The sequence below is a fragment of the Bombyx mandarina genome, chromosome 17 (assembly GCF_030267445.1).
Source record: "Bombyx mandarina strain Sakado chromosome 17, ASM3026744v2".
Lineage (NCBI taxonomy): Eukaryota > Metazoa > Arthropoda > Insecta > Lepidoptera > Bombycidae > Bombyx > Bombyx mandarina.
In genome coordinates, this window is record NC_143223.1 from 9,237,191 (window position 1) to 9,261,775 (window position 24,585).

At 33.7% G+C, this 24,585-nt stretch overlaps 2 protein-coding genes and 2 long non-coding RNA genes across 12 annotated transcripts; 2 read left to right on the plus strand and 2 right to left on the minus strand.

Annotated features, from left to right (window-relative positions):
- Positions 1-2,525: 2,525 nt before the first annotated feature.
- On the minus strand, positions 2,526-4,519 carry Alg14 (ALG14, UDP-N-acetylglucosaminyltransferase subunit). Its single transcript, XM_028171383.2, has one exon. The coding sequence runs from the start codon at positions 4,450-4,452 to the stop codon at positions 3,811-3,813; it is 642 nt and encodes a 213-aa protein (XP_028027184.2). The 5' UTR covers positions 4,453-4,519; the 3' UTR covers positions 2,526-3,810.
- Positions 4,520-5,730: 1,211 nt separating this feature from the next.
- On the plus strand, positions 5,731-7,341 carry LOC149501136 (uncharacterized). Of its 6 annotated transcripts, none has more exons than XR_016324518.1 (3): positions 5,731-5,995; positions 6,136-6,423; positions 6,913-7,341. It is a non-coding gene; the product is annotated as an uncharacterized LOC149501136 (long non-coding RNA). The 6 variants fall into 6 exon arrangements; XR_016324517.1 differs by having other exon boundaries at positions 5,736-5,995; positions 6,177-6,423; XR_016324521.1 differs by having other exon boundaries at positions 5,736-5,850; positions 6,177-6,423.
- Positions 7,342-8,422: 1,081 nt separating this feature from the next.
- On the minus strand, positions 8,423-10,506 carry LOC149501137 (uncharacterized). 4 transcript variants are annotated; one of them, XR_016324523.1, is made up of 3 exons: positions 10,233-10,506; positions 9,858-10,145; positions 8,423-9,368 (listed from the first exon to the last, which is right to left on the minus strand). It is a non-coding gene; the product is annotated as an uncharacterized LOC149501137 (long non-coding RNA). The 4 variants fall into 4 exon arrangements; XR_016324522.1 differs by having other exon boundaries at positions 9,858-10,104; positions 10,286-10,457; XR_016324524.1 differs by having other exon boundaries at positions 9,858-10,104; positions 10,431-10,445.
- Positions 10,507-10,900: 394 nt separating this feature from the next.
- On the plus strand, positions 10,901-24,325 carry PGAP1 (GPI inositol-deacylase). The gene is made up of 17 exons (XM_028171255.2): positions 10,901-11,236; positions 11,302-11,393; positions 11,526-11,656; positions 11,903-12,060; positions 12,484-12,762; positions 13,211-13,381; positions 14,559-14,680; positions 16,390-16,524; positions 17,477-17,633; positions 18,291-18,562; positions 19,935-20,063; positions 20,425-20,646; positions 21,270-21,458; positions 21,908-22,061; positions 22,308-22,744; positions 23,440-23,541; positions 23,805-24,325. Exons 1-17 carry the CDS (start codon positions 11,084-11,086, stop codon positions 24,151-24,153), a joined length of 3,252 nt encoding a protein of 1,083 aa, XP_028027056.2. The 5' UTR covers positions 10,901-11,083; the 3' UTR covers positions 24,154-24,325.
- Positions 24,326-24,585: the final 260 nt, after the last annotated feature.

Sequence of the window (24,585 nt, forward strand, 5' to 3'; positions counted from 1 at the left end):
CACTTTTGTGATGGAAATTTTGATTTCAAAAACGACCCACTTGGAAGACCGCTCACACATGTGAATAACAATGAATTGAAAGAGATGGTGGAAGCCGATCCGAGCCAAACTATACAGGGATTAGCGGCATGGCTTGGGTGTGGGTAAGGCCTTGAAAACATCCTTGGGCCCACAGTCGGCCACGGTCTCACAGTCGCGGACATAGATTATACACTTAATATATTCAAGTCGCGGATCAGTCCCACATACCTCGCGCGCCCCCTAGGCGCAGGGACCTCGTAGGAAGTTCGGCGCGGACCGTGAAAAAGGCTCTTCTACAAGGGATGCAACATTTCAAATGATATAAAATAGCTATGACTAGAACTAGAACAGGTCCACATTACTGAGCAGATCAAATATCTTGATGGGGTATAATTTTAAACTCACGGTTTTGATTAGACGCAGACTTTAATAAGCTTTAATTTGTATTAACAGTGTTAAATCTGTAGCTGTTCTGCCGATTTTGCTGTGATAAACAATGACCAAGGAACAAATTATTATTCTGAAGTGAAACTTCTAATGCGACTTCCAATTTAACGTTATAGTAACCGGCAAACATCGTGAGCAAATGACCTTGACTGCGCAGAACCGAATTTTAGATCACTTTGGTGGTGAGGGTGAGGCGCGACGGCAGGGGAAATCGTATCGAGCGCGTTATTGGTAGATCAGTCGAACCTTGCGTCCCGCACCGCGCCTTCGTTCCGCTTGCTCCCAAAAGTACGCTTGCGTACAGTGAAAAGTCTATCGTTATTAATCGTTAAGTTATATTTTGTTATAATTGCTTGTTGACTTTGTTGCCATTGCGATTTGTTGAGTGTTTGTTGATTTTTTATAAAAAATACACTATGCCGCGACAAACTGGTGTAGTATTCAAAAGAAAGGGTAGAAAAATTGTGTACGACGTATATTGCTTCATTATAAAACAGGGGAAGAATGATATTATGGAAAAAGTAAAACAGACTTCGGAAGCAACAAAAACATCAGTGAGTACTGTTAGGTGCATTATTAACGAAGCTAAAGGCTCTGGCTTGCTCATCGTGCTTGGGACTCCGGGTAAGAAAAGATCAGGGAAGAAGAAAGTTACCGGAATGGATAGTTTCGTTCAATCTGTAATAAAAAGATGTAATCATAATAACTACATAACAAGCAGCGAAACTCCGTACCGTAGAAAGGCTTCGAAAATTTTAAAGAAGATATACATTTTAATGGCTCGGTATGAAGTTTACGACGAATTATGAAAGAGCTAGGCTTCAGATGGAAAAAAAAAACAGAAAATAATCGGAAGCTGGTAATTGAAAAAAGTAACATTCGATTACTACGAATCGAATATCTTCAAAAAATAATTAAATAAAGACAAAAAAGAAGATCGAACCGACCGAGTCGTAAACTACACCGATGAGCCCTATGTCGACTTATCACGATGATGGCGACTCGGGTGATGAAAACAGGATGATGATAATGGTCAAGATTATGATAACGAAAAAAAATTACAAATACCAGCTTCGCTTCAACTGAACGAAGACCTGGCAACAGCTCTAGTTTTGACTTAATAGAAGGAATATCTATTTTACCCCAAGATTAAATTATTATAATTATTAACCTATATTTTTTGTTGATGTTCTAATAAATATATAAATAAATACATATGTTGATTTTAATAATTTAATTGCATTATGACGCAGAGTAAATAATGTTTTTGCATGTGAGTGTACCATGCGCAAACTTACCCCCACTACGTCAACAAATGCTCAAGAAGTTTGCCGGCTATTATACTAAGTATACTAGAAAGAGACCGAGCGAGAGTGAATGCGCGGCACTCGAACGCATGCGCTTATACCTGTTACAGGCCAGCGCGAGCGTTAGCAACGAGTAGCGTCCAATATTTTAATGAAGTAGGTACATATTTATGTATTTAAAAATATATATATGTTTATTTTCCTATTTATAGTTTAAAATATATATAATATAAATGTCGAAGACGTCACATCTCTTATACACATCATTCCCTATTACAAGAGCAATCTGATTCAAGGATGAAAAATGAAGAAAAATGCTACACATTGAAAAAGAAGTTTCAGCTCATTCACGTGCACCAAGTTGCACGCGCACCGTTTTTTCTCTAGGAGATACATAAACCAAGCTTAGAAGACAGCTTAAAGCTACAGTGCCATCCCTTGTTGAAGTTTGGCAACAATTATTATTAGTTCTACATAAAATTTGAACCAATGGCATTTAATGACCTTTAATTTTTTTTACTATTGAAAATGTAATGTTTACATCAATTTCATAGTTGAACAGAAATATAATTTAAATACAATTTTACATTACACATGACATTTTCATTATTTCGAACCAGTTAATAGGAACTGGATCTATGAAAGTTCATTGTACATGAAAGTACATTCATAGATCCAGTTCATTCATTAATTACACCGATAATATGAATGTCTTGAAAATTCTGTGGCTTTTGCAAATAAAAAAAACAATATCAATACAATGGTGTTTTAATTTCATATTGGCTGTTTCCAGACAATTCAAACAAAGCTGTCACCAATGTTATTATTAAGATATTATTTCATTAATAACATGATTTCCAGCCAGGTGCACTTGTAACAACCTTTACATTACAAACATAAAGTTTTCAGAAAAAATGTAAAATTAAAGGTACAATCTAGTCTTGAATCAGTAAACAGAGCTCAGAGAAAAAAAAGCATCATCAGTTTTAACAAAGCTATGCTGCAAAGTTTAATAATTCAACTAATGAATTAATGAAATACTAATTTCTATAAATCTTATGCTTTACTTAGTTTTATTATTTTTACTTTTATTTTTATACCATAGATGAGTTAAGAAACTCATGCCCCCTGACGTTAAGTGGTTGCCAGACATCACAACATGAATGCTGTCACTTACTTTGAGAAGCGAGTTCTAAATCTCAGTTCTACATTAAACAATAGTAATAGGCAAAGTGGTGGTCCTTACCACTATGAGAATACAAGATGCTCTACCACCAGTCTTTATTAGTAAAGACTGGTGGTAGAGCATCTTGTATTCTCTCTGCCTAAGCAGAGTGGTGTCCCTTACCACTATGAGAATACAAGATGCTCTACCACCAGTCATTATGTCAAGTATAATTTTTGAAGGTTTGATTTTTATTACATCATTTGTACATTGTGGATGTTATTAGGGTACATTTACATGTGTACATATACTTTAATCAATTGTAAATTACCCATGTAATTTGAGTACTGGCATTATCATATTGCTCAATATAATTACACAGCGTGTCTTATTCTGTAGACCATAATCGCTTCATACCACTATTTGGTCTATGTTTACTTTTGTAATTACATTCCTTTTTACATGAGTTACACATTTACAACAAAATAAAACTCATTAAAAATTAAAACAATGCCAACAATAAATTATCTAAGACCATAAAATATGTTTACAATTCCATGGTAAGCCTTTACCATACCAAACCATGGTTTATAAACTGTCCTAAAAGCAACACGTTTATTATGAAAGTTTTTATTCCAGTATATTGTTTAAATGCATTATTTCTCTATCCTATGAGAGTACAATTTTTTTGGATCATAGGCAGACATGCATGTGACCCACCTGACAGCGAGTGGTCACCATTGGTCATGTACATTCACAATGCAGGGGCATTGCCAACCCTCTGCTTACTGACTGTAAAATTGAATAATTAAAAAAAGCTTAGTTTCTTATGACTTAATTATTTTATTTTATTTATTTAGTTATTAAATTTTATGTAAGTCTACCAAAATATTTAGCACGAAGACTCACATCTCTCAGTTGTGGCCATTGCACTACAACAAGATCTGCAAAATATTGGAGAATTTTCCCTGTCAATGACAGTGATCTTACTCTACAAATACTTTCAATGAAAACAATTCTACAATCCAGTAAAAATAAGATTCTCAATATAAATGCAACTACACAAATTGGAATACAAGTTCCTGGACCATTACAGAAAATAACATTCGGCTTAAATTTATAGATAACAGGAACAGTAATTAATGTAGAATAAATTGTACTGAATACAGAAGAGAAATAGGATTGGTTGACTTTTCTACTCCTGGGTATTTTATTAAGCAAATAAGTACTTTGTTTGTTTTCTGCTTCAAAAATTTTTGATTCACTGTTGATATCGTTATCGGCAAGAATGTACAACCGTGGATAGTATTTCCGACAATTTAAATTCCTCATGAAACGCAGTAGTTCAGTTGTATGGCCACCGGAGCCAATGCAAAATATTGTTCGTAAATTCGAATCTTGATAAAGTGCGCACTCAGTTGTAAAAATTTTAATCAATAAATAAATAACTCTGGCTATTACTCCGATCACTAGAGCAGTAAATATTAAACATAGAAACGATAAAATTTCCATGGTGTGAAATGGCCTTTTGTAAATAATTCAAAATTTATGTAGGTGCCATAGGTGCTAATACCATAAAGATTTTTTTTTGGTAATTTTTCCTTGTTAGGAAAGGCAAGGGGATCTAAGCCCATAAAACCTTTAATACCATAGAGTTTTTTTTTTGGTACAATTATTCCTTGTTAAGGAAGGCAAGGGGATCTATGCCCATACAGCCATTAACACCTTTATTATCTATGATCGACACCATATGTGTTTTTAGTGTGGGCATTTTTGGCGGGAACGCTAGGGCTCTATAAGCAATTATAGTTGACATTGAAATATAGTTTTTTTAGATTAGATATGCAATATCAAGGTTCGATCTTTAATTTAAAAAAAATTTAGCTAATATTTTTTTTAAATATAAACTTCAAAATATTTGAATTTATAACTGTCTGACTTACATATCTTTATCATTTTCAAATTGCTATTCAAGTAATATAGATTCTCTATTAATTAATTTAATAATTAGACAGTATAAACGCACTTGTTAACAAAACGCTAGTAAAAACGGCCATTGCCAGCTGACCGACAAAACCGGTGCATGCACAATGTAGGCGTGAGGAATTGGTTTGCTTATTAGATATAAAATAATTAATAATTGGGAATTTAATTGTTTTTATGATCGAACAATCACCAATAGTTGTTGAACCGTTGAACAAACGATAATTGATCAAAATTAATTACTCTGAGCGATAAAAATAAAGACACTTAGTAAAGGGGCCAACTTAATGTGATCATTTTTTTAATTAAATATAAATAAATAATAGACGAACAAACAATTTTTATGTTCGAACATTAACGAACAAACGACGAACAAATAATTAAAATGAAAGTTAAAAAACGGAGTGCTAAGTTCACTGAGCCTTGAGACATTTAAATTTGAGAGTTTCTGAACCATAGATTATACACTTAATATAATTTTCTGAGGTGAATGAAGTTAGCCCCACAAAAAATTTTTTTTTTCCTGTTTTCTACTTATTTTCTATTAATTCGTTTGTTCATCATTTGTTCTTGATTGTTCACTGTTAATAATTGTTTGTTCCCCATTTATTTATTTAAAAAAAAATATTAAAAATATATCTAAAAGTTAGCCCCTCGATTGCAATTTTTAATATTTTTTCGTCCTTAATTACTCGTAAGTATTCATTTTCGATTGTTCTTATATAAAATACGTTTGTATCTTTCGAAATTACTCATTTTTTGTTTAATTAATTGTATTAGTTGAATAAATGTATACAAAATATGTGTACTGCGCATGCCACAAGTGTATAATCTATGGCGCATGCGTCAACTATAATGCCTAAACTTTCTACGCGGTTTTAATCGTGAAAAAAAAACAATTATAAATCCTGAAGGATCAATTAATTGGTATACAGTTTAATTAAAAAAATTAAAAAATAAATAAATAAAATAATGTGCATTCGCGTAAAGTTAGCCCAAATACATTTTTTCCATCCTCCTATATACCTATCGCTATGAAGGTATAAAAAAGATAGGTTAAGAGTTCACATAGGTAATATAAAAAAATAAGTAAATATGTTCATTATTTATCTTTCAAGAGATAATGTAGGTATACATTATAATAACATTTTGACACAGTCGAAATTATATTCCTAACATTAGTAAAATAACATTTTAATATTTTTTTTATAGGTTATGTATTGAAATTGTTGGAAAATTATTTCATGTTTTAGCTGGAAAACGACATGGAGAATTATATGCAATACAAGATAATGAGCTCCATCAAATGAATTCGAATGAAACCAAACTGTTTACCATCCAAATTCGATTGTCGGGCAGATAGAAAACGAAAATTCACTCATAGTGAACCTCGGCCTGCATTTGTGAAACGGCAAAGACTCACTATTATCAAGGAAATTGAAGAGACGACTAAAAATGAGATGTGTCGTATTATTATACCTTTGCCATCTTGTAGTCAAGGTAAGTGTAACTGTCAATAATTAGTTACACTCACAGCTGATCTCCTAATCAAATAACAATATCAGAAAAAATGAGAATAGTTAGTTAGTTAGTGGAAGTAGCCAAAATGGGCAAGTGGATCTCAGTTCCTATTACATAAGGTACTAGGAAGTTTGTGAAAATGAAAATTTATCACAGTGTAATATCACTTACTTACTTTAACAGTGAAGGAAAACATTGTGATGAAACCTGCACACCTAAATGTTCTTAGGATTTTCTTAGGTGTGTAATCCACCAACCAGCACTAGGCCAGCGTGGTGGACTAAGGCCTAAAAACCCTCTCAATGGTAGTGAAGGCCAGTGTCCAGCAAGGGGATATATTATATGGGCTGATGATGATGACTAGGAAGTTAAATACTACTACTACTACTACGACAGTACACATATAATCCTATATATTTACAAACTATACGTTTGTTGGAAATTGCTAACATTATTTCATATTTCCAGATGTCCAGCCACTTGAAAATAGGTGTAGTAATGACAAAGCTATCCAAGTAGCTCCAGCACAGGAACACAAAGGCAAGGCAAGTGTGTATTGCCACATCACCCCTTAATATATCTGAAGCAAGTATAAGTAAACAATCAGAACCAGCAAAAAAAAAAACTTGTTCCTGAGGACAAATTTGACAGTGATGAGTCAAATGCACCAGCAACAGAAGGATCAATTGTTGACTATGGGTTATAGAAGAAGATTAATTCATATTTATTTAAATTAATATTAATGAATATTAATTTTATTTAAATTATATTATTTAAATTATAGAGAATTATAGAATATTATTTAAATTAATATTAATGAATATTAATTTAAATTATCATGCAAAATTCGTGGTCAAAACATATGTGTATTTTATAAATAAATATTCATTCTCAGTATTAATGTTGTTTTAATCATCGATTGAAAAATTGGTTCTTAATGAATTTAGTTGGAGCTAAATGCTGCTTGGAGCTTAATACTTTCGAATAACATAAACACGTGACTTTAAGCATAAACATATTTTTTAGGTAAATACTTTATTTAGCTTTGCTGGATTTATCTAAGATTTCGACATACCAAAATTTCATACAGGAACGACAGATAGATAGCTATCTGATTGAATACCCTTGTAGAATTGAGCTTCGAAGAAAAGTTTATTCTTATTCTTTATTAGACTTTATTCTAGTTGCAGTGTCGGTTAGAGAAGCTGTGCAAGCTTAGCAATAGTCATTATAATTATAAAATATATTTCTGTTTACATACCATACAATTTTCATAGTTCAAATATGAATTTGGATTGATATGAATTTATTTCTATTATCAAAATAATTTGTATTAAACATTTATATTTCCTCAAAATTTCTATTTTTATAATAATGACTGTGACCACCCCATAAATCACAAAATTAAAAATATTAAAGATAACTTATTTTTAAATCATATATTAAAAATTATAAACAGATCGCGAATTAAAATATTATATTATGCCTATCATTCTTAAATAATTCAGTAATGAATTTTCGCATCGCCGCGCCGTATATAATTAATATGAATAATAGGGTATTGCCCACTGTGCTAAAAAAAACATAATTTATGTTTTTTTGATAGATCTACAAACAAGCAAGTGAGTAATGCTATGTTTCCATAAATAAAAAGGCAAAAAAAAATTAAAGAAAGATATTATGCACAAGTTCAAATGCATATGTATTGTGCTAAAAGTAAAACTTGCTACTTTTGTGTAGCATCCAGCAACTTTGAAAAAAGTAATCAGGTCACTATAATTAGTAGGTATTGATTTTGATTCCGAGTAAGTTGCACAGTTGTTAGATAATGTAGTTTCTTTTTGGAAGAATAACAATTTTCTAATCTTACACAAAAATGTAATGTTAAATATTTTAAAAAAACTTTATACCTATTTTCCTTTTAGGGAGTACAAAATATTGATGTGTACAAAGTGAATGTGATTTAATAAAAATAATATTTCAATTTCAATTATGTTTTATTAAAAATTATTCTTAACATACAGGTACAAAGGTTACATAACATTAATATTTATTCCTTTTCATATATATAAGCCCATATTTAGCACATTTATGGAAAACAGAATCAAAATAATAATGAGTTGCTAGCCATAGAAGACAGCATAAAAGTCTTATTAAAATCTGTTCAGTAGTTTTTGAATGAAGAGTGAAAATACTTACAAAACTTCCTATTTATAAGTAAGGATTACTTATTTAATTAAAGAGTTTTGTAGGTGGCAAACTATCTAAAAACTTTCTATTTTCCACCAAGTTGACATCAATTATCCTTCCTGCATATATATTTTTTGTATTGTTTTTTTTATAGTCTAACAAGGGGTGATATTACATTTGCAATTTCTGGGAGTTTGTTGAAAAATATATTGCTTGCTTGACTTACAGATAAATCGAAATCATCAGCCAATTGAGAGATTGTTCTATTTAATGTTATTCTCATCAGACATAATATAATATTTTGTTCAGAAACATTTGTATGTTTCTCAATCAAGCCTATTATGAAACATAATTCTTGTGGAAGACCAATATATAAACGTTGTTTATTTTTCACTTTAGATAAAGTTGTTAACACATTCATTTTTTCAACTTTTTAGTCTTCTTGAGAGCTATAGTCTGAAGTGCACAAGTCTTTGATGGAGTGGAGATATAGAGAGATAACTCATAGTCAACAGTTGATCCTTCTGTTGCTGGTGCATTTGACTCATCACTGTCAAATTTGTCCTCAGGAACAACATTTTTTTTTTTGCTGGTTCTGATTGTTTACTTATACTTGCTTCAGATATATTAAGGGGTGATGTGGCAATACACACTTGCCTTGCCTTTGTGTTCCTGTGCTGGAGCTACTTGGATAGCTTTGTCATTACTACACCTATTTTCAAGTGGCTGGACATCTGGAAATATGAAATAATGTTAGCAATTTCCAACAAACGTATAGTTTGTAAATATATAGGATTATATGTGTACTGTCGTAGTAGTAGTAGTAGTATTTAACTTCCTAGTCATCATCATCAGCCCATATAATATATCCCCTTGCTGGACACTGGCCTTCACTACCATTGAGAGGGTTTTTAGGCCTTAGTCCACCACGCTGGCCTAGTGCTGGTTGGTGGATTACACACCTAAGAAAATCCTAAGAACATTTAGGTGTGCAGGTTTCATCACAATGTTTTCCTTCACTGTTAAAGTAAGTAAGTGATATTACACTGTGATAAATTTTCATTTTCACAAACTTCCTAGTACCTTATGTAATAGGAACTGAGATCCACTTGCCCATTTTGGCTACTTCCACTAACTAACTAACTATTCTCATTTTTTCTGATATTGTTATTTGATTAGGAGATCAGCTGTGTGTGTAACTAATTATTGACAGTTACACCTACCTTGACTACAAGATGGCAAAGGTATAATAATACGACACATCTCATTTTTAGTCGTCTCTTCAATTTCCTTGATAATAGTGAGTCTTTGCCGTTTCACAAATGCAGGCCGAGGTTCACTATGAGTGAATTTTCGTTTTCTATCTGCCCGACAATCGAATTTGGATGGTAAACAGTTTGGTTTCATTCGAATTCATTTGATGGAGCTCATTATCTTGTATTGCATATAATTCTCCATGTCGTTTTCCAGCTAAGACATGAAATAATTTTCCAACAATTTCAATACATAACCTATAAAAAAAATATTAAAATGTTATTTTACTAATGTTAGGAATATAATTTCGACTGTGTCAAAATGTTATTATAATGTATACCTACATTATCTCTTGAAAGATAAATAATGAACATATTTACTTATTTTTTTATATTACCTATGTGAACTCTTAACCTATCTTTTTTATACCTTCATAGCGATAGGTATATAGGAGGATGGAAAAAATGTATTTGGGCTAACTTTACGCGAATGCACATTATTTTATTTATTTATTTTTTAATTTTTTTAATTAAACTGTATACCAATTAATTGATCCTTCAGGATTTATAATTGTTTATTTTTCACGATTAAAACCGCATAGAAAGTTTAGGCATTATAGTGCATTATAGTTGACGCATGCGCCATAGATTATACACTTATGGCATGCGCAGTACACATATTTTGTATACATTTATTCAACTAATACAATTAATTAAACAAAAAATGAGTAATTTCGAACGAGAACAAACGTATTTTATATAAGAACAATCGAAAATGAATATTTACGAGTAATTAAGGACGAAAAAATATTAAAAATTGCAATCGAGGGGCTAACTTTTAGATATATTTTTAATATTTTTTTAAAAATAAATAAATGGGGAACAAACAATTATTAACAGTGAACAATCAAGAACAAATGATGAACAAACGAATTAATAGAAAATAAGTAGAAAACAGGAAAAAAAAATTTTTTTGAGGGGCTAACTTCATTTTCCTAATTTTCTGAACTGTTTTGTACCATTTTTTTTTTTTCTGAACTGTTGTGTTGTGTTTTGTGGTGACCATTTCAATAAAATTAAAATAACTATTTCAATTTAGTAATACTCTGAAAACATGAAAGAATTGACACTAAAAACTACAGATGCATAAATAAAGATAAATTTATCATACAATCCCTAAACATCAAGCTTTCAAAATGAAACTAATGAAATTAATACGTTCAAGTATTTTTCAAGGATTGTCATTATTATTTCTTCTGGGATATCTTTTAGGAGTTTTAAATTTGCATTTCAGCGACAAAAATAACTATTGTTTCATGACATATATGTTTGAATATCCACAATTTGTGGTGAGTAATTTAAAATGCGATTTAATAAAACGTTACCTAATAATGTTTACAAATTTTATTTTTAGCATCTGTCTATGCCAGAAAACAAAATTTATCCACAATATGCCTTATTTGCATATAGTGAAGGCAGATTCACAGAGAGAGCAAGAAAAATGTGGTATGTTCTTTCACAGTTATCAATAGGAAATAGTTGAACAAATAGCATGGTATCAATGTTTCATAAAGAATGCATGTATATTTAAACTAAATATATTGTGGCTATGTTGAGTTATATTAGCTCTTCTTATAGGTTTGACGGAGTACCAGTGTTATTCATACCAGGCAATTCTGGTAGTCACATGCAAGCAAGATCACTGGCATCTGTGGCCTTAAGAAAAGCCTTGTCTGGAGGATATGATTACCATTTTGATTACTTTGCCAGTAAGTTACGAGTTAAATAAACTTATCATTCTATTCATAGTTAGGAATAGCTTTAAAATAGTAATTTTCACCTTTTTACTTCAATAAGAAATCTCCAATGATATTAAATAATTAATGTGGATATGTAGGGACATAATGAGATTGCACCTATTACAGAAAAGATAAAGTAGCCATAGTAGTAAGGTACATTAAAGTACATTAAACACTAAGGATATTGTGGAAAAAAAATACATAAATTCATTACAGTAAGCTATAATGAGGAGCTCTCAGGCCTTTATGGAGGAGTTCTACAAAGTCAAACAAGATTTGCAGCTGCTTGTATAGCAAAAATATTGGATCTGTATAAAGAAAATAATTATATTAAATCTGTACCAACATCTGTTATCCTCATTGGACATTCAATGGTGAGTATTAATAACAATTTTATTTTAAAGATTTTTTATTGATTCCAATAATATTTGGTTGCTATTCAAACTGTGCTGAATCAGTGGACTGTTGCAGACATCTTAAGACGAGATGGCATATGATGCATATTTTTTTTACTTTATCACTTTTTATGATAGGCCTCTCAGATGATCTATATGGAGCCTGAATGAAGGCAGGCAATACATCTGTATATGTGCATTTATTTATTTTTCTTTTTGGCATATGAACAGGACCGGTCAGTAAAGTGGGTAATGAAATCTATAGACAACAAAATCTGTTTTCATTGTAAATGTCATAGGTGTATTTAAAAAATTTAGTGAAAGTGAAACACAAATAAAATAGTTTTAGTGTTAAAGTTTATAATTATATTAAGTTAAACTTTTATTTTATGAAATTTTTAGGGAGGTCTTGTGGCCAAGCGTTTGTTGGTTCATCCAAGTACAGTCAATTCGACAAGTATAGCAATCACTTTAGCAGCTCCTTTAGAAGCCCCACTGATTAACTTTGATATAGCTATGAATGATTACTATTTAAGTATGAATCATGAATGGGAAAATTTCGTAAAAGGCAATCAATTGATGACGGATAAGAAGATGCTTTTAAGTTTTGGAAATGGACCAAGAGATTTACTAATGCCTTCAGGCTTAACATTATCAAACGACAGTGATATAAATACATTGGTATGTATTGATTAGTTAATTAGTTAAAGCTTTTGGTTAAAAAATATGAGAAACGGGCCTTAGAGGTCTTACTTATTGATACTCTGCTTGTCTTTTAGTCAGAATTTCTCTCTATTTTTCTTTTCTCTATTAATTTCTATTTTAATATAATTGAGATCTGTATCATATGTATGGGTTTTGGAGACCTTTGCTCATCTGCATGCAATAAAAAACAAACAAATTTCTTTGGAGTTGAGTCTTCCCTTCAACTTTCCCTATATTTATGACAGTTTTAGATTGATTTGGAACAGAAATAACCAGAATTTTCGGTTTTCTATATGTGTGTGATCACAGTATACTATTTTACAAAATGACACACAGCGACATGGCCTAAACATCTGTCGTGTTGTGGTGTCTTAGAATTTATTTGTATCATGTATATATACACTATGAAACAGTTTTATTTCAGACGACAGCGATACCAGGCGTTTGGGTATCACCGGATCACGTCTGTATTGTATGGTGCAAGCAACTTGTTATGGCAATAAACAAATACCTGTTTTCGATAGTTAATCCTATGACGAAACAAATAAGTTACGATAAACAGTTGCTAATGTCGAGAGCCAAGCAGTATTTTCAGGTTTGATATTTTCTATAAGATTTGTTGCTTTGAAACAGCAAGAGATCTATAGCTGTGAGTAGGATCGGAATATGCTATTTACTTAATTACACTAGTTTTCACTTTTATAGTTCTAGTAGCAAACTAGGCCAGATTTGCTGTTCAATGTTTGACTTGACTTTGATCTGATCATCATTCATATGTTCAGCAGCTAGGCCAATCTGATGATTCCCCGGAAATTTCAATGAAATCAGTATCTTGAGTTGTCTCGGAACGATAGTGAACATCGCAAGTTTATAGACCTAAATTTGGTCACATTTGTAGGCAGCGGCTTGGCTCTGCCCCTGGCATTGCTGAAGTCCATGGGCGACGGTAACCACTCACCATCAGGTGGGCCGTAAGATCGTCTGCCTACAAGGGCAATAAAAAAAAATACATCCAGCCCCATATAGAGTAATTGTGCAAAATGCTCAGCTAGAGCTTACGAACTGGGCGATTCGATAACTGGTATCAGAGCCTATAGATATCACGATTTGAATGCTGTGGAACTTTGCAAAACATTTGCCAATTATTTCCTTAGTCACCTTGACAGGCTGACATGAAGAATTGTTTTTTTTTATTTGCTTATATGGGTGGACGAGCTCACAGCCCACCTGGTGTTAAGTGGTTACTGGAGCCCATAGACATCTACAACGTAAATGCGCCACCCACCGTGAGATATATGTTCTTAGGTCTCAGTATAGTAACAACGGCTGCCCTACCCTTCAAACCGAAACGCATTACTGCTTCACGGCAGAAATAGGCAGGGTAACCTACCCGCGCGAACTCACAAGAGGTCCTACCACCAGTAATTACGCGAATTATAATTTTGCGGGTTTGATTTTATTACACGATCCGACACCCTGGAAGTCAATCGTCAACATTTATTAAGAACCTACGTATTTCATTAGAAAAATTGGTATCCGCCTGGGATTCGAACACCGGTGCATCGCTCAACACGAATTCACCGGACGTCTTATCCTTTAGGCCACGACGTCTATCATGGTGGTACTACTATACTTTCATGGTCATAATAAACTTTTTTTTTTACTCGTGAAGTTATTCGATATTATACTGTCTACCAGATAATCTTCTACATAGTATTAAGGAAAATATGAGTTAGCCTTTTGCATTTTAAGCGTTTCCTTAAAATTTTCAGGCGAATCGTTCAATGACAATTAATCCAGAAATTCCTAAAGCCAATGTGACTATGACAGCGGATGCGTTCTGGTACGAAGATAACCGGAGGATTTATCAAGTGCAACGACCGGAAATTGACAAGTAAAACTAAAATCCTGTTTTTTTTTTTATTGCCTTATGTATAGGCAGACGAGCATACGGCCCACCTAATGGAGAGTGGTTACCGTCGCTCATGGACGTCAGCATTGCCAGGGGCAGAGCCAAGCCGCTGCCTACCGTTTTCTTAACATTTGTCTATTTTTTGTTAACTTCGCTATCTGTTGGTCAGTAAACTGCAGTTTCACGCCAGCTTGTCAAAATTACGTCATTGAGATTTTTATCTAAATATCATTAAACTTCTATGACTAAAATCAAAAGTCATTATGATGACTACAAGCTGTGGTATCTATAGTTTACGACTTACACTTAATACAGAAGATTAGTGAACCCGCCCGTCGAAAATTGCATAAAAAATTTTGTTCGTTTTGATGCAATGAAAAGAAATACTCGAAATACTACATAATTATGTACAATTAGAGTACAATTGTAGTCGGTACAAGAATTTGGCCATATCTTCCAAAAGTCATTTGAGAGATTGAATGGCTTTCTATTTCTAAATACCACAGAGATATCAGTAGTGTAGTACTGCTCAATAATCCATACATCACAGAAACGTCAACGCGCTAAAGATTGATACGACAGGTTTATAGAGAAATACGCACTTAATACGTGTTCACGAACGACTTCCACGATAACGCAAAAAAATAGAAACGAAATTTTTTGCAAAAATGCATACTTTAGTTTTTTTTCTCTATCTCATCGTTGGTCGCTAAGGGTCCCTTCACACAGACCGGCTCGGAGAGCATCGGCTCGGTTTTTTTTTTCACACCGACCGTATACGATTGGAATTGACCGGAGCTGAGCCGCTAACTACATATTTCACATATACCGGCTGGAAGACATCTAAAAACGGATGCGCTCGCAATCGGAGCCGATCGGCTACGCGACCGAGAAAGAGCTCGCAATCGCTCCTCTTATTATTTCACACGCAGCGCGTTCAAGCATTCTTAATGACAAAAAAGTGCACATGCAAAAATAAACTTTATTACAATTACTCAAAACTCTGTTTCCAACTTGATCAAAATCTGCTCTCCTCTCCGAGCCGATCTGTGTGAACGGAACCTAAGGGGCGCTACGCGCGGACCTGTAGGTGAGTTCACGGGCTCAACCTGAGAGAATTGCTAACACTAGCCCTAGAAAGAGGAGTGCTTCACTGAATCTACTACCGGATCAGAATCGCGACCCACTGAGAAGATCCGAAGAGAAACTCAGTGGGTTGTGTCTATGGACTAGTTCGCACGTAGAACTCTTCGTCATAGTCGACGAGTTCGATATTAGTGTGGCGTTATGTGAGTCCGGACGGGTGGGTGCTATTAATGTAATTATCCTTTCCGCTTGCATGTCAGAAGGTGATGTTGCATTTTACATTAGGCGGTGAGTGCTATTAGATCTCTTATACTACTAATGACCATGCTCCACGAAACTACTCTACTGGTAGTAGAACCTCTTGTGAGTCCGCACGGGTAGATACCACCACCCCACCTATTTCTGCCGTGAAGCAGTAATGCGTTTCGGCTTGAAGGTTGGGGTAGCCGTTGTAACTATACTGAGACCTTAGAACTTATATCTCAAGGTGGGTTGCGCATTTACGTTGTAGATGTCTATGGGCTCCAGTAACCACTTAACACCAGGCGGACTGTGAGCTCGTCCACCATCTAAGCAATAAAAAAAACCTCTATTCTTTATTGCAGAACAACATATCTAATGATAAGATTAGTGAAATTCCCGCAGAACAGATTCGTAGCTGTTGAGGCTGTTAATGTGTCTGATAAAGATTGGATATATGGATGTAACGCGAAACATACATACAACACGCACAGATATTGGTGAGTATTAATAAATCGAATGTCAATATAAGAAATGTTAATATGTGGCTTAAAGCAGGAAGGTTGTGATCTTAAAATTATGCGGCAGAATAATCTTAGTATACGTACTTTAGTAGATAAATAATTACTGGCTTGATTCTAAACTGAAATTGAATATCGTATTACAAATCTGATGATTTTTTTTAGTTTGTATTTTTTTGTTTGTGGATAGTCGATCTCACGGCCCACCAGGTGTTAAGTGATTACCGGAGCCCATAGACACCGACGATGTAATTGACGCCACCAAACTCGAGACATGAGTTCTAAGGCTCACTTGTACGGTTGTCCCACCTTCTCAATTAGTATAACCGTTCAAACCGAAACGCATTATTGCTTCACGACAGAAATACAACAGCGAGTTCACAAAACGGCTTACCGCTATTATAAACCACCGGAGGCATCAGACATGCTTAGTTATTCTATAAATCCCATAATTATTTTTTAAGTTGATTAAAATATAATACACAAGCAGCCCGCTCCGGCGCCGTTATTTGACGTTGTTTTATTTTTTTTAAATAAAAGAACACTTATTGCGGCATAACTATAATAGTTAGACATATGCTGTCCCGACACTTTTTGTAAATAATAATATGTTCTACAAAGTCGTAGTATCTACATTATTTTATTCTATCATTAATCGTTTTCGCAGGGCACGCGACGTAAAGAGTATTTTAGGTATTTTTTTTGCACCCTGGGTTACATTATTGGTGTTTTAGTTAGGATCCCTAATTTTTTCAAAAAAGATTATAGCCTATGTCACTCGGGAATAGTGAAGCTTCCAAACAGTGAAAGAATTTTTCAAATCGGTTCAGTAGTTTCGGAGCTTATTCAATACAAACAAACAAATCTTTCCTCTTTATTATATTAGTATAGATAAGCGTTCATAATACGTTGTTTGATTCGATATTTACAGTAAACACGCAGTATCGTTAACAGAATTAAGTCGTTGGTCCGGAGCTGCGACCGAATTTCGAAAGAGGAAGTTAGCAACAGTGAACCTGCACAATGTGATGGAACATTACCCAGATTGGTCGCATGTTGTCGTCAAGGTATCGCCTACACGAAAACCCGTAAGTTGGTATTTGAGCTGAAATTATATAAATCACTAACGACCCGCCCTCGCTTAGCTTCGGAAACATTTAAGTTTTATTATTGACTAGCTGAGTCCCGCGATGTTACTCGCGGTTATTGTTGTAACGCGGGTGATGCCGCGGGGCGAAGCTAGTCTAAAAAAGTTACTCCTTATATCATCAGCTACCTATCGGTGAAAGTCTCGTCAAAATCGGCCCAGCCGTTCCAGAGATTAGCCGGAACAAACAGACAGACAGAAAAAAATAAAAAATAAAATATTTTGGTATATGTACTGATTTGTATTTTTATTGCCCTTGTAGGCAGGCCCATATGATGGTTAGTGGCTACCGTCGCCCATGGACGTCAGCAATGCCAGGGGCAGAGGCAAAACCGCTGCTTACCGCTAAGTACTCCTCACAAGCTTCGTTGTTTAGTTTACTAACACGATTATTTCTTATATCAAGATGCAGATAGTTAAATTTGAGGTTTGAACTCATAGTCTAATAGTAAATATAACGTTATTTGTTCATTGTTGGCAGCTTAATTCGGTACTAGTAAAATTTGATCATTGCCCAAGTGCAAAGGCTATTCGCATCACTCCATACGGGCTCACGGGAGCAAGGCCTTATTATGATGAGCTCTTATGTTTTTTTCAGGTAACTATGAACATAGACATCAACGATTATGCGTCCCGGCAGATATTCGTGGATCTACCCACGTTTTTTGAATTCGGAAAGAGGATCGTGAAACCAGAAACCGAACGAGACAGTTTGTATTACGAATTGATCTTGCGAGATTTTAATGCGATACACGAAGCGTACCTCCTTTACGTTGAGCCGACTGCGAATTGTAAAGCAAGCCGATATCACGTTTCGGCGGAGTTGCATGTTCCGTGGGCGAAAAATAACGAATATTATCATTATTTTACGTAAGTCTAGAGTTTATGAAATTATCTTTTTTATATATGAGTCGTCTATTATCAAAGGTGGCAATCTGTGCATTTGGACAAAAAAATGTTATTGATATGTCAATACAGATTGATTTGAATATAATCGTCTCCTTCAAAGAATACGGTTCAAAACCTGCATTAAATAAAGGTTAATACTTAACCTGTTATTTATCTAAGATGTCGTTCAGAAGAGTTTTGTGACTGTCAATGGAATACAAAGTCAATAATTCGTTTTTCTGATTTACCAATAATTGTCCAAAAGTCACATTGCCGGCTTTGATAATAGTCGACTCATATACTAGTGGCTCCGCAGTAGTCGAAATTCGACTATAATTAAATGAAATCATAAGTTTAAACATTATTATGGTTCTATTGTCAAAAACTATTATAATTCGATAATATAATCACAATATTCGTCAGAACTGCACTATAGATCAATAATATTAATCTATTTTCAATTCGACCACAGACTTTAAACATATACCTAACAAAAGTTTCCCAATTGACAGCAAACAAAGAGTATATTTTTATATATGTGTTGTATCAAATACATGGTTGTGTGTAATGTTTTCTTTATTGATTTAAAGTATTTAATGCTTTATTTTAAAAAAAATAGCATTGTGCACTCCTTCTCTATATTCTCTATAAGTGTGAAAAATTTCATACTCCTCCATCCGCGCAATTTTCGTAAAAAGGGGTACTAAGTTTTTGCTTCACGTGTTAATATATAGATATTTATTCTGTGCGTGTGTTTGTCACTGAACTCCTAAACGTCTGGACCGATTTGAATTATTTTTTTGTATGCGTTTGGGTGGCACCCTGGATGGCTTAGATTCACAAATCGGCCCGGCAGAGGGCGCTGCAGTCGGTATCTAGGTTATTTGTCTTTCCTAGAAATCATTTATATGGCAAAACAACGTTTGCCGGGTCAGCTAGTATTATTATGTAACTAACTATGATCATATGTCTCAATAACAGAACTGAAATATAATTAAAAGAGGCCAATAACAGGATTTAGGTACTTGATCAAAGTGTAATAATGGATTCCTTTGTCAAACAACATTAAAATAAGATCATATATTGTTGGCGCCGTTGCGATGAGATGTTGGGTGCAAGGCTTATTCAAATAAAAGTGGACTGTATTTATAGCTGGTTTATTAAATTGGATCAAAATTAGTACAGTTTTACGGGACCGACAATGATTGTGCGTTTTTTCGTTGATGCACGTCGTTTTATTTTGCAAGTCCACGCCTCTCCCGCTTCCGCCGCGGTGAGGAAAATAAGGTTGCTATGTTTCGAACATATTTGTATCAACACAGAACATTTTGTTGAGTGATAATCTTATTTTTAGGCATTTGAAAAGGTCGCCTATGAAGTTAAGGCTCTTTAAAACAAACCCTAATTTAACACTTGGGTTGGAAACCACCGAGCACGCGAAAATTACTTTGCTATTGGATCCTCAATGTCAATTTACTCTCAGGTGAGTTATACTTGTGATTGTTTGTAGTTTTAAATTACAGTCATAATAAGGTTGTCCACTTGGCTATGTGTGTGAAAGAGTATGATAAAGATACACGGTCTTTATTTGATGGACAAATTTAACCAATTTTAAATTAGAACGGAAGTCTTCTTTCTGTATTCCACACGAATATTTTTTTACTTATTTCTAGGGTGAGTTTTATAAACGTATGTGAATACTATATCGATATGTGTCTGGGTTTTTTAATAGAAATGTTTACTTCATAATCTATATTTCAATATTTGATATTCTATTTTTAATTTGACAAAAATATTTTTTTGTTTTTCATTAATGCTAAATTTATTTTTTATTCATCATACAGTATATCGTCATCGTGGTACAATCGCCTCGCTCAGTTTACTCGAAATTACGGTCCAGTACTTATTCCGTATGTAGCCGCTATAGTGTTATTAGCTGCCAGAAGTATTATTATGAACTTTCAAGAATCTGGTTCATGCTTGACCATTCATGGAGCTTTAATGAGCGAAGGGGTCAAACCCTATTATTGTCTCGTGTTTTCAAGATTGGCAACTAAGATTTTTTTGTAAGTAACTTTTCGGTTTGAAGAATTTTTGCATATGAGCCGGTTCTGTTAGAAACCAAAATGTAACGGATTTTCATATTATGTATTTGTTTGAAGGCTACGATTGTTGTTTTTTTTTATTGACATAGTAGGCAGACGAGCACACGGCCCACCTGATGGTGAGTGGTTACCGTCGCCCATGGACTTCAGCAATGCCAGGGGCAGAGTCAAGCCGCTGCCTACCGCTTAATACTCTCCACAAGCCTCTTTTGAAGAAGAACATGTCATAGTGCTCGGGAAACACCGTGGAGGGGAGCTCATTCCATAGCCGTTATTGTCGAAAAAAATTATACAATCGACTTCATATCTTTCAGTAGGCTGTCACATTATGTTGTGATGTCTATGGGGCGGTGAATTTATGATTAATGGCCGAAAATAAAAGCTCAATACGTTCAGCTGTTTCAACTTGCTCATAATCATTTAACAAACTTTTGGGACAACTGGGAACTCATTGCATTCTTTTGCACACAAAACATAACGACGATGATAGCGTCGTGCATCATTCTATAGAATATAAAAATATAACATCAGCCACTCTATTCATTTTAAGCCTGTTTTATTCTCTTTTTATTGTATTATTTCAGGGCGATTCCGCTGTTCTCATTTATGTTCGAAAGCGCAAGCTGGAGGGATCTCGAATTGCAGTATTTTATCAAATCCCTGTTAGTGTTGCCAGCTTATATGACAGCATTAGGGATTTTCAATATTGTAGCTGCTGCTATAATGGGTGCAATGGTGTTTTCATCACAGATAGCGCATAGATTACTGTTTAAGTAAGTACTTTGATTTATGTTTCTTTTTTAAAAATATACTATTGTCACCATAAAGCTAATATTACATCTATGGAGTATTAAGAATAACCAATAAATATAAAAATGAATTGCTGTTCGTTAGTCTCGCTAAAACTCGAGAACGACTGGACCGATTTGGCTAATTTTGGTCTTGAATTATTTGTGGAAGTCCAGAGAAGGTTTAAAAGGTAGATAAATATAAAAATGCTCGGATTTAAATCAAAATAACAGTTTTGTTTTTCCTTTGATGTGTCCCTCGTCAGACGGATTCCTTTTGTTTGTTTTAAGTTTATTTTATACAAAAGTTTAGGTCTTTTATTTATCGATTGAGGCACTACGGAGTCTGCCGGGTCAGCTAGTTACAATAAAAGTCAGCCTGACATATTTTGTAAAAGTGAATCTATCATTTGAATACTCTTTTTTTGCTTCAGAATAGTATGGCGAGGCGGTGGTAGCTTAGCAGAGAAAATGGCCACCGGATTGCACAAGCTCCCCATGATCGTGAGTGCAGCGCTAGTTTGTGCGGTTCCTTTATCATGCGGAGCAGCTTCATTGGCTGCCGGTGCTGCTTTTTATGCATTTATGGTTAGTGATTATCAATATAATGAATTTATCATTGTTTATGACTATTAAAATTGAGCAAACGTCACTAAATATCACAAAAAAAAAATTATTATTATTATTATTTTTATTGCCCTTGTAGGCAGACGAGCATACGGTCCACCTGATGATGAGTGGTTACCGTCGCCCATGGACTTCAGCAATGCCAGGGGCAGAGCCAAGCCGCTGCCTACCGTAAATTAATTAATAATTCTGTATTAACTTTTACAGCTCTCGAAAATGTACGAAGAATATTTAGAAGATTACGTTTACAAAATAATGGCAAAGCTAGCTTCTAAAGTCTGTCGTATGTTCAACTCGACAAGAAACAAATATGAAAAATCTGAAACCAATTTGATTTCAAAAGCTTTATCGGATGCAAAGGAAAGTAATCTCAGATCTAAAGAAATTGACGAAATTGAAGGTAATGATAAGGATTCAACGAACAATGTAGGACAAGACGGTTCTTCAAATATAGACTGTGCTTTAGTTTCTGCGAATAAAGAAAGCGAACGAAAGCCCAAAGAAGATAGTATTAAGGGTGAAAGCAAAGAAGACTTGGACGAGGATTTTAATAGCATTAATTTCCACATGATGTTGTTTTTCATGTGGATCACAGTGACTCTAGTCAATGTTCCAGCATTATTAACATGGGCGCGAAACTTTAAGTAAGTTTAAATTGACGGTAAGATCAGTATTATGGTATGTCACAATGTAAAAAAAAATGTATAGAGAAAAAATATTTAAATTATTTGCGCCCTGTCTGCATCTTCGTTTACCGTAGTATTTTCCATAGGCGTAAAATTTCACTCTCACGCATCTAAGCAATAAAATAAATCGAACACAGACAATCACGTAGGCGATTTTAAACGAAAATAAATCGAACACAACAATCACGTAAGCGATTTTAAACGTTATTCACGTTTGTTTATAGTGCAATTTTAAATAACACTGTAAAGGAGACCCGTGTTCAGCAGTACGATCAAAGACAGTCTATATTCTTTTCCAGGGTTCAGACCAATTCTTTCAGTAAAAAAGTGACATACATTTTTTTTTAAATGATACTAATTTTTTTAGTACATCAAATTTTAATGAAACTTAGCCAAATTAATAACTACCTGTGATGACTTTATGAAAATTTATTCAGTTGTTCAGATGTTGTGAACAAAACAAAAGAATGAGACTCCTAAAATAGTGATTTTCTATTACTGTTATGTTGTTAACCCCATTGGTATTTTTTTACCTCTATTCAATGTACAGACACCAGATTACATTTTTTTATATGTATTGATGAAGGCAAGATCCCAAGAGTGCTCAGACCGCATGATGAAATTTAATTAACTAAATAAAATTATTACAACAGGTATTCAATGGTACTAAAACCAGATACGTCATATCATACTGGTCTAGTCATGTCAGTTTGTTCCAGTTGTATCTGGCAAATCAATGGTCCCAGAAGAAATTTGTAAGTGTGAGAACTATTTTACAGTCAAAAAAATTGCAAGAAATTAATTTCTAGTATTTTCCTTTTATTTGTTATGATCCTTACGTCAACCTTTTGCTTTAACATATACATATTTTGCCCCATGTCGCTCACAATAACCAATAATGTTATAGCTCGCATTCATTTATGTACAACGGATTTTAATAACTTTGCTTGTGTAATAAAAACTAAATGAATCACAAGTACACACTTAAAATTAAACATTTTTTTATATATTTTTATAGGAAGCATTATGAAGCGGTTTCATCTTTACTATTTACAATGGCTATATTTATATTAGCGTTGGGACCCCTATCACTCACAATAGTCAACTATGGAATCACTTTTACATTTGTCGTTATTACATTACAACAAGTATGTGATAAGGAAAATGTTCAAAGTTCTACCACTGAAGGTACAAATGAATCCAAGAATGATAATGATGAAAAACCAAAAGAAAACCAAAACGAGGAAAAAGAAGAAGCTGATGATATTCAAATGAATGATTGTGATCCATGCAATGAGAACAGAATATTTGATGCTTTTAAGAATCTTCAAGATAAATTTGATTTAACTACAATGGATAATTTGTAACAACTTGTGTATTTGTTTTGTTTTTGAAATATTTATATAAATAGTATTTGTAGGATTGTAATAATGATAAACATTGAGCAACAATGGATGCCATAATTTGTCACAAATAGGAAACAAATAAAATTTTTGTTGAAATGTTTGCATAAGGAATATATGTGATTTAAACAGAAAATGTTTTTTTTTTCATTAAGGTACCAATTTGGATATTCATACCTATCATTGTTCATAACATTGACATCAACACTGAAATACTAATAAGAAAATACAAACCGAACCTGTAAAAATGATAATTTTTGTAATTATTGGTGTTAAGGCATCTTGTTAACCCACATAGGTAGTTCCTACAACCTTATTTCTGCTATAAAGCAGTAATGTGTTTCAATTTGAAGGATCGAGCAGCCATTGTTCTATAACACTAACATTTAAAACTCC

Excerpts from the sequence above, each read along its gene's own strand:
- PGAP1 (XM_028171255.2), top strand. The coding sequence starts at position 11,084 with ATGAAACTAATGAAATTAATACGTTCAAGTATTTTTCAAGGATTGTCA. Across the intron at positions 17,634-18,290 it reads TATCGCCTACACGAAAACCC|GTAACTATGAACATAGACAT; the intron begins GTAAGTTGGTAT and ends TGTTTTTTTCAG. Across the intron at positions 22,745-23,439 it reads ACATGGGCGCGAAACTTTAA|GTATTCAATGGTACTAAAAC; the intron begins GTAAGTTTAAAT and ends TTATTACAACAG.
- Alg14 (XM_028171383.2), bottom strand. The coding sequence starts at position 4,452 with ATGGAAATTTTATCGTTTCTATGTTTAATATTTACTGCTCTAGTGATC.